The sequence below is a fragment of the Sinocyclocheilus anshuiensis genome, unplaced genomic scaffold (genome assembly GCF_001515605.1).
Source record: "Sinocyclocheilus anshuiensis isolate Anshui unplaced genomic scaffold, SAMN03320099.WGS_v1.1 scaffold394, whole genome shotgun sequence".
Taxonomy (NCBI): domain Eukaryota; kingdom Metazoa; phylum Chordata; class Actinopteri; order Cypriniformes; family Cyprinidae; genus Sinocyclocheilus; species Sinocyclocheilus anshuiensis.
The window spans coordinates 45,393-56,261 of record NW_015542343.1 but is presented as its reverse complement, the minus strand read 5'-3'; the positions used below and the strand labels follow the sequence as shown (position 1 = coordinate 56,261).

Below are 10,869 nucleotides of genomic sequence, written 5' to 3'. Positions count from 1 at the left end.
TTTTGAATTGTTTTTAGCTTTATTTTTTTGTTTTCATTTAAATGTTTAGTTTTGAAATGTTGTATGCATTTGTAATTTTTATTTAATTTATTTTATTTTCTTAAATGTGTATATATATCTATATATAGATATATATATATATATAGTGATAGATAGATAGAAAAAAAATTTTCATTGGTAAATACTATATATATTTATAAATAATTGTTTTTGTGGAATCTAATGCATTTTTGTGATTCTATGATGGATATAAAGTTCAAAATAACAGCATTTATTTGAATATTTAAATATTTGAATACATATAAATATTGAAATATTTTTTTACATTTGAATTAGTGCTGTCAAACGATTAATCGCATAAAAAATAAAAGTTTTTGTTTACATAATATATGTGTGTGTACTGTGTATATTTATTTATTATGTATATAAATACACACACATACAGTATAAATGTAATGTTTATATATTAAATATATTTATATAGAATATAGAATATAAGAATATAAATATATATGTATATACATGTAAATATTTTCAAAATATAAACATGCATGTGTTTGTATTTATATATACATAATAAATATACACAGAACACACTCATATATTATGTAAACAAAAACTTTTGTTTTGGATGCGATTAATCGCGATTAATCATTTGACAGCACTAGTTTTAATTGAATAAATATTATAGAGGTATACAATTAAAATACATTTTTGAAAGAAATTAAAACACTTATTCAACAAGGATGCATTAGATTGATGAAAAGTGACAGAAGTGACATTTATAATGTTCCAAAAGATTTCTATTTCACATAAATGCTGTTCTTTTGAACTTTCTGTTAATCTGTGAATCCTGAAAAATAAAATGCATCACAGTTTCCACAAAAATATTGTGCAGCACGACTGTTTTCAACATTTCTGAAGATCATGTGACACTGAAGACTGGAGTAATGATGCTGAAAATACAGCTGCGCATCACAGAAATAAATTACAGTTTAACAGATATTCACTTAGAAAACAGCTATTTTAAACTGTAATAATATTTCACATTTTCCCCTATATTTTTGGTCAAATAAATGCAGCTGTAATGAGCATCAGAGTCTTCTCTTGGGGTTCTGGGCGTCACACAGAAGGACTGCTGAACATTATCCAGCGCTCTTGTGTTTCTCTGACAGTAAAGAGCAGATCTGCTGGAGTTCAGTTTGATGTAAACATTACACATTCACGCGCTCAGCTTTACTGACGACTCAGATCAGAGCTTCAGACTCATGATAGATGTGTGTGTCTCTCCTCTCCTCTCCTCTCCTCTCGTCTCCTCTCGTCTCCTCTCCTCTCGTCTCCTCGTCTCCTCCCCTCTCCTCTCGTCTCGTCTCGTCTCGTCTCGTCTTTCTGCTGTAGTGTGAGTCTCGCGTTCCATTAACAGCAACATTTTCCTGCCGCTTTTCTCTGTAGTTTGTGTTTCTTCATCTTTCGCCCTTTTTTTTCCCATGTTTCTTTTGTGTGATCTTGTTGTTCGGTGTGAGCAGCTTCAGTCTCTCTGTGTTTTGCTCAGACACTTTTTTTTTTACACACACCGCTTCATTCCTCACACAACGCCTGCCCAGTGGAGCCCAGTGCAATAATCACATTATATTCATGTTTCTGCCAGTATGAAATGAAGAAACGCAGGCTTCATTTAGTCATTACACTTCTTGACTTGAGTAAGAGCGTTAAAACCTAGTGATTTACATCAACACTCTACTCTAATTCACACAAGGAACCGCAAACAGAAAATCAGCCAATAAAAGACTTCTTGAAGTTTAACATGGAGATTAGTGGAACAGGATTTATCTCACATATATAACACACTGATAGTGGGCGGAGCTAAAGAATGCCACATCTCTCTGATTGGTGGAATTTTCTGTACAGCATCATGGGTAATGTAGTTTTTCTCCTCGGATTCAGCTAGTAAATGTGATTATTTTAAAAGTAAGTTGAATTAATGTGAACTGAGTTTCTACTTCTGGAACCCAACTGTTATCTGCCAGGAAACACACAGCTATGAAGTATTATTATTATAATAATAGCAAGTGTTTTATTTTGATTGCTTTTATTTTAAACTTATTTGTTACTGTTTAAGTAATACTAAGTGTTTTTATTGTTTTATTTTAAAATTATTGCTTTTATTTGACTATTTACTATTTAACTAATATTTTATTATTACTTTTTAATAATTTTATACATTTTTAGTAAGTGTTTTATTTTGATTGCTTTTATTTTCAAATCATTTGTTTAATTTGTACAATTTTATGATTTCATTAATATTAATTTTTTATTTTATTTAATTGTTGTATTGTAAAATGATTTAATTTGACATTTTTATAATTTAATTTATAGTAAGTGATTTGCGGTATTTGTAGAGCTGGTACTTAAGTTTTGTTTTTATTTTCTCATCTGTGAAAGGTGCTATATAAATATATTTTACTTACTAAGTGTTATTTTTTTATTTGAAAATTATTTTATTTTACATTGTTTTTATTTAATTAATTATTAGTTAGTCTTTTATTTTGATTACTTTTATTAAAAAAAAAATTATTTTAATTTAAACTGTATTAATTAATTTGTGTGTGTGCATGAGCGTGTGTGCGAGTGTGTGTGTGAGTGTGTGTGTGTTTATTTTAATTTGTTTTTATTTTAACATTATTTAAATTTTACATTTTGAACCATTTAATTAATAGTAAGTGTTTTTTTGTTTTATTTTAAAATTATGCATCTTATTATTATTTATTTATTTTATTATTGATTTTATTTGATAAATTTGTATGATTTAGTTATTTGTTTAATTTTTAAATGTTTATGATTTAATTAAGTACACTGAAAAAAATGATATTAATTTTTTTAAGTTAAGTGGTTGCAATCAGTTTATTTTAGCTGCATTTAAATAAACAAATTTAGTTGACTAACTTTCAGCAAAATTTGTTTATTTAAATGTGGCTAAAATAAACTGATTGCAACCACTTACCTTAAAAAAAAAAATCATTTTTTTTTCAGTGCAATGAATTAATTTCATCAGTTTTTCCTCACTTCTTCTGCGTGAGAGGTGTTTGTGTGACTGATGCATGAGTGGATTGGAGCTCAAGTGCTCTCGGTGTCTTTGGTTTGGCTCTGCTCGTGTGGTTTGGGTCGAGATCAGCGGTTCACTGATGGACGCATATGTGATTCTGACACAGTCTCTGCTCTGTACTGATGAATATACTGGGTTTCAGTATCATTCACTCACACTTCTGTGGTTTAGACACAAATGAGAGTTATTTCTGCTGTCAAACATCATAAAAAGCTGCATTACAATAGCCTGTATGATCATGCATTATATTTCTAAAGAGAAGATAATGAAGCTGTCTGGGTGCATTTCGTGTTTAATAACCTGCTGATAATGAGACTGAATCATGTGGAGAAAGATCCTCAGACGTTCAAGCTACATCCGTCAATTTTACTTTGTTTTTTTGTCAGCGGAAGCCCTTTGACCTGCAATATGTACTTTTGCTATATTTGCTCAATGTTTACTCCGTAATTTAACAACACCTTCACATGTTTACAGTTCTCTGATGTGGGTAATTACTTTAGTAAGTGGCTTTTTTGATTGCTTTTATTTTAAAATGTTTTGTTTGATTTTACGTTTTTATAATTTAATTAATCAGTAAGTATTAAATTTTTATTATTTTAAAAATATTAGTTTCATTTTTATTAGTTAATTAATTATTATTTAATTAATTATTTATTTTAATTTTACATTTGATCATTTAATTAATTAATCGTAAGTGTTTTTATTGTTTTATTTTAAAATTATATTTTTTTTTATTTTACGATTTAATTAATTATTAGTAAGTGCTTTATTTTGATTGCTTTTATTTTAAAATGATTTGTTTGATTTTACATTTTTATAATGTAATTAATCAGTAAGGGTTTTATTTTGTTATTTTCATTTTAAAAATATTAGTTTAATTAAATTTTTTTATTGTTTAATTAATTATTATTTAATGAATTGCTTATTTTAATTTTACATTTTATCATTTAATTAATAGTAAGTGTTTTTATATTTTTTTAAGTTACTTATTTTATTTTACATTTTACGATTTAATTACTTATTAGTAAGCGTTTTATTTTGATTGCTTTTATTTTAAGATTATTTGTTTAACTGTATATTTTTATGATTTAATTAAATCATAGCAAGTGTTTTTTTATTGTTTTAAAATTAGTTGTTTAATGTTAATGTTTTATCATTTAATTGATAGTAAGTGTTTTTTATTGTTTTATTTTAAAATGATTTATTTTATGTTTTTATAATATAGATTATTACTGAGTGTTTTATTTTGATTGCTTTTATTTTCGAATTATTTGTTTAATTGTACATTTTTATGATTTAATTCATCATTACTAAGTGGTTTATTTAAATGTTTTATTATGATTGTTTTTTATTATTATTTAAATAAATCCCCTGTAGTTCCAAGTTTGGAAAACCCTGAAGACCTTTTATTTATTGTTTAATTTTACATTTTTTAAGATTTAATTCATTAGTAAGTGGTTTATTTGAATTAGTTTTTATTATTTTCCCCCCTTTTTATTATTTAATGAATTGTTACAAACCCCTGTAGTTCCAAGAACACCCTGAAGTTTCAGAGGACCTCCCTCACGCTTTAGAGGAGCGTTTGTCGAGCTCATGCTTTCATTTCTGTGATTTTCGATGAGCTGACGCCCTTCTCTATTCTTTTGTCTTTTCTCGTTCAGTGTCTGGAGCCATGCAGGGCATCATGGGACCTGAAGGAGAACCAGTGTCAGGACTTGTGTGAGGTACGGAAACTCTTGAGACGCAAACAGCACATTAAACCTGTCAGAGCTGAGGTCAGCGTCTCGCGTTCGCTCCTGCTTTCAGACTCAGTTCCCGAAGAAGCATTACGAGTGTTTGACGAGCTGCGAGTTCCTGAGCTCCGTTCAGACGCTGAAGCCGGGGGACTGTCCTGCGCCGGAGCGAGCGAGCGGATTCGCCGCCGCATGCGTGGAGAGCTGCGAAACAGATGCCGAGTGCACGGCGCTGAAGAAGTGCTGTCCGAACGGATGCGGACACACCTGCCAGATCCCCAAGAACCCCTATAAAGGTACAAACCCCACCAGCCACACATAAACCATCACCCTGCCATCATCTACTCACCCTCATGTCCTTCAAACATGTGTGGCTTCATTTATCCACACAGTGAAAGTCTAATGTTGTTGCTTTGGACCCCATTGAGTCATACAGATCTGTACATCGTCAGAAAGAGAGAAAAGTCATGGTTGGGTTAAGAGTTTTTTAAGTTATAAGCACTTGATGTTTAAGGCTACAAAACTTTTTTTCTCATTTAGGATTTATGTAAAGGGTTTTTATTAGAGACCGACCGATATGGGTTTTTTGGGGCCGATACCGATACCGATATTAGGGGGTAAAAAAACCCCCGATATATATCGGATATGCTTTGGACCCCATTGAGTCATACAGATCTGTACATCGTCAGAAAGAGAGAAAAGTCATGGTTGGGTTAAGAGTTTAAGTTATAAGCACTTGATGTTTAAGGCTACAAAACTTTTTTTCTCATTTAGGTTTTATGTAAAGGGTTTTTATTAGAGCCCGACCGATATGGGTTTTTTGGGGCCGATACCGATATTAGGGGGTAAAAAAACCCCGATATATATCAGATATACCGATATATCGGCCGATATTCTTTGTGTATATTATAGGGGCAAGGATGCTGGGCCGTCTAGTCCCTTCAAGCGCCATGGGCAGAGAGAAGGACGAAGCCGCTGATAGAAGCCCCCGCCCCTCGCGCCCCGGACCGGAGAGGGGAGCGTGTGCGGCCACCGGACTCCGCCCCTTACCTGGACCCTTCCTTCCTGAACACTGCCCCACCTTCACTAACCCTGCAGCACGACGAGGACACCAGATCCCCTGTTTATTTTGGACACTTTATTCCCGTTTCTGGGCACTTTGTTATATTATTTTGTAAATAAAAGCCTCTCCGAGGCCTGACACCACACCCACTGTGTCTGTCATTTGCTCTTCCTGCCACACATCATAAAACATCAAGTGCTGCTTGAAAGATTGTGAACCCTTTACAATTTTCTATTAAGGTCTGGAATTTGATTTGGCCATTCCAAAAGAAGAACTTTGTTTTTCTTTAATACCGATATATCGGCGACAGGCTCATATCGGCCGATAATATCGGCAAAACGATATATCGGTCGGGCTCTAGTTTTTATATGCACAGAGTTATTATCATGAGCTAAAACTATTAAAGACAACTGTTCATTGAAATCTGTATAAATACTAGATGAAAACAAAATAAGTTAAAGTTGAAACATTAAAATTACTAGCTGGAAATAAATAAAGACAAAAATGTAATTTAATTAAACCTAAATAATTATAATAAAGTATCATCAAAAAAAATGAGAAAAACACATTAAAAAATACTAAAAAAGTTAACTAAAATTTAATTGAAACCTGAAAATATAATAATAAAAGCTCATTCAAAATAATGTAATATAAATGCATACTAAAACTAAAACCTAACTTGGGTTATTTGGTTATTTTGACCCAGCTGGCTGGGTTAAATGTTTTTACCCACCATGCTGGGTTGTTTTATTTAACTCAACTATTGTTTAAAAATTATTATATTGCTGGTTTACAATGGGCTGGAAATTAAAAATCACACACAGAATTACTAGAGGCAACAGCAATAATCAAAAGATGAACGTGTATTATTAAGCAAAAAAATACAAGACAAATTGAATTTATTTGGGTGAATACAGCAAAGTTTACAATATTACATACATTTAAACTCATTCAACAAGCATTTTAGAAATAAAAAAATGTAGCATTTAAAAGTAGCATTTTAATTTAAGTGTATTCAACCGTTCTCCTTAATCGCTTTTTTACTGAAACCTGAGCCGGTGAAGGGCTGCTGTTCGCGGGGGAACTCTACAACCTGCCCATAAACAAACAGTACTGAGATTAGAGAACGTATATTAACATCAAATTAAATTAAACCCAACTTAGTAACAGAAAACTACCCAGCACCTGGGTAAAAAACATTAAAAATGACCCAACAAGCTGAACCCAGCATTTGGGTTAAAATATAACCCAGCTTTTTTTTTATTTTTTAGAGTGTACTAACTGGAAATAACTAAAACTAAAACAAATTAGTAAAAAAAAAAAAACATCAACAATAAATTGAAATGAAAACTGAAAATGTAAAATAACTGCTTATTCAATATTAATAAAAATTATAATAGTATATAAATGATACTAAAATACTAAAGAGTCACTTTGGATAAAAGCATAAAACAACTGCATAAATGTAATGTAATTCAAAACATTAATAATAACTTTTTTGTATGGATAACCAAAATAACATTTAAATTTTTTTTTTTTTTACTTGAACTACTAAAATAATTCAAACGAATAAATAAAAATTAATACAAATATATCAGAAAAAAATTTAAAACTATAAATATAAATGACAAAAAAAAACACAACTAAAATTAAAATAAAAAAAAAGAAAAGAAAATCGAATTCAAAATATTAACAAAACCTAAACTGTAAGTACTAAAATAACTAAAACTAACAAAAAAAAAGAATAAAAACTATATAGGAACATTAAAAATCAATCCATATAAAAAATTATAAAATATAAATGACAAAAACACACAACACAAGTACTAAAATGTAATTCAAGTTAAAGTGAAAACAGGAAATCTAAAAATAAAATAAAATTGCATATATAAACTAAAGCTGTAATAGTATGTGAGTAATACTACAGTAACAGAGAAGCGCAGACTGAAGCAGGCTTTACGCTTCGTCTGTATTGATTTACTGCTTCCCCCTGGTTTGCAGAAAGCCGTAAAGCCTTTTATTGAAATCCAAAGGCAATCAGAGAGCCGTCGCTGGTGTCAGGAGCGTAATTGTTTCTCTCTGTTAGAAGATGACGATCAGCGATTCTGGAAACCATTAACGCTGCTCTGTCGATGGCTCTCAGATGTTCCTGTAGCCTCCTCGTCTTTCTCCTTGACCCAGAGACGAAGCCCGATTCAACTCAGAATACCAGGAACACATCACTTAAAGCCTGTATTTATAATGCATTATAAGGTATTCATAATGCACATTGTAATGCATTATAACTAATTGTAACCAAATTTAAGATGCATTATAATATTTGTTTGTTGTGTTTTAATGCAGTTTACCTTCTAAAGGTGTAACAATGAATAGATGAGTATTATTATCATGCTTCATTAATGCATTAAAATACTTTTGGAATGCATTATATGTGAAGGCTTTAAGTAAAGTGTTACTGTAGTGTCAAAACAACCCACATATGCAATGCATTTTTTTTTTGTGATATACACATGATTTTGTCTCACTAATAATGCGGTTTAAAGTATGAAGCCAGAACAGAACATTTAGTTCTTGAGCTCATTGAAATTCAGCAGGAGCTCATCGAGAGCGGGGCGTCTGTGAAGCACGTGATTTCTGTGACGTTGTGCAGGAATGCATGGGGTTTTTTTCATTTACTAAAACTAAAACTAAAACTGTTAAAGACAACTGTTAATTGAAATAAAGCTGAAATGTAAATATTAGATTAAAAGCAAAAATAAAACTGAAATAATAAATTAAACCTTAATGATAATATTAAAAACGACCAAAACACAAACAACATTGCGAAAAGAAAATATCAAAATAAAAGCTAATTCAAAATACTAATAAAAACTATAATAGTATATAAATAATACTGAATCTAAGCCACACCGTATAAAAGCGTCTGCCAAATGCATAAATGTAATGTAAATGTAAATGCATAAATATAGAAAAATCGTCCTTCTTTGCTGTTTTCATGTGATGCAAACCATATGACAATTTTATTTAGTGTTACAGTTTTATGTTAATTTATTTGAACTGAACGAAGTTTAAGTTGAAGCATTACAATTGCTCACGCTAAATAAATAAAAACTAAAACTAAAGCTGAAATATAAATAAATTAAACCTCATTAGTAATATTAAAAAAAGACAAAACACACAAGAAAAAGTTATTTCAGAATATTAATCAAAACTATAATAGTTTATAAATAATATTAAAATACTAAAAAGTCATTTTGGATAAAAGTGTCTGCCAAATACATTGCTGAGTTCATTTTGAGGAAAAAATGGCATATGAAGCAAATCATGTGACGATTTAATTTAGTGTTACAACTAGGCTGAAATAAAACAATATATAAATATTAAATTATTTAACAATTTAATTTAGTGTTACACCTAAGCTGAAATACAATTTAAATATTAGATGAAGCACTAAAATTACTGGCTGAAAATAAATAAAAACTAAACTAAAATAAATTAAACCTAATTAGTAATATTTTAAAAATGGCTCTAACACAATAAAATAATTACAAAAATATTACCAAAAATTGTAATGAAAACTAAAAATATAAAAATAAAATCTAATTCAAAATATTATATTTTCATTTACATGTTTAGTTAAATTTGTAATGTTTTATTACTAATTAGGTTTAATTTATTTTAATTATTTTTTTTTTGTTACTGCACCACAATTAGTGGTACAATATTTTGAGTGTTACAGCTCCACAAACTCCCTTAAATATCTATATGTAAATATAATTTACATTCATGCATTTGGCAGATTCTTTTATCCAAAGTGACCTACATTGCATTAAATATATACATTTCATATGTCAATGCATTCCCTGGGAATCGAACCATGACCCTACGGTTGCGAGTGCACACTGAGCTCCAGGAATACTGTCCTGCAGTAAAGCCGGTGTGTTTTGGAGGACTCTGGAGCTGCGTGGAGCTTTGCGTGGCTTCTGGATCTTCAGCTCCTGCTCTGGGAGCGAGTGTGTGAGTTCCAGCGCTGGCTCAGGAACGCTGTGGGATTTTACTGGAACAGACGACACACATGTGCTGGAGCTGTGAAACCGCAGCGCAATCCAACACAGCTGCTGCTCCTCATCGGCCTTCAGCAGCGCTGCTGTCGTCAGATCCCACCGTCACTGACCGTTCAACACGGACGGATCTCAGTCCTCGAACGTCTTCATCCACATCTCATGCTGCGTTTCTCCATGCTGAGAATCACTGATGCTTTTCGTTTTATTGCTGTCAATTGATTGAAATGTTTAATCAATTCTATGATGTGCCAAGTAATCGATCACAAAGTATTTGCACATCAATTTGGGTTGAGAAATTAACCCCAAAATATCATTTGAAGTCATTATTGTGTTAAATGAGAAAAACATTGAATAGACATTACAAAAAGGAGCTTTAGAAAGAAATATTTTGATTCAGCAAATCTTAATGTCTTAATGAGTGAGTCACTGAATCATTCTTTTAACCAATTCATTCAAATGGATGGTTCATTTAGAAACAAAGCAAGTGACTGTCTTTATGAATGAATCACTGAATCATTGGCTCGCTTAATGCGTTCAAACGGCTGATTTATTCAGAAACAAAGCAAGTGGTTGTCTTTATAAACAAGTGACTGAATCATTGGCTCGCTTAATGCGTTCAAACGGCTGATTTATTCAGAAACAAAGCAAGTGGTTGTCTTTATAAACAAGTGACTGAATCATTGGCTCGCTTAATGCGTTCAAACGGCTGATTTATTCAGAAACAAAGCAAGTGGTTGTCTTTATAAACAAGTGACTGAATCATTGGCTCGCTTAATGCGTTCAAACGGCTGATTTATTCAGAAACAAAGCAAGTGGTTGTCTTTATAAACAAGTGACTGAATCATTGGCTCGCTTAATGCGTTCAAACGGCTGATTTGTTCAGAAATGAAGCAAGTGACTGTCTTT

At 31.1% G+C, this 10,869-nt stretch overlaps 1 protein-coding gene across 3 annotated transcripts in view; it reads left to right on the top strand.

The window, feature by feature from the left end:
- The window catches only part of anos1 (anosmin 1), a 70,204-nt gene that overhangs the window by 25,825 nt on the left and 33,510 nt on the right, over positions 1 to 10,869 (top strand). For all 3 annotated transcript variants that reach the window (XM_016489752.1, XM_016489753.1, XM_016489751.1), the window contains exons 3-4: positions 4,765 to 4,827; positions 4,910 to 5,132. In XM_016489752.1, coding sequence (XP_016345238.1) covers positions 4,765 to 4,827; positions 4,910 to 5,132 — 286 coding nt within the window. The remainder of the gene's footprint in view (positions 1 to 4,764; positions 4,828 to 4,909; positions 5,133 to 10,869) is intronic.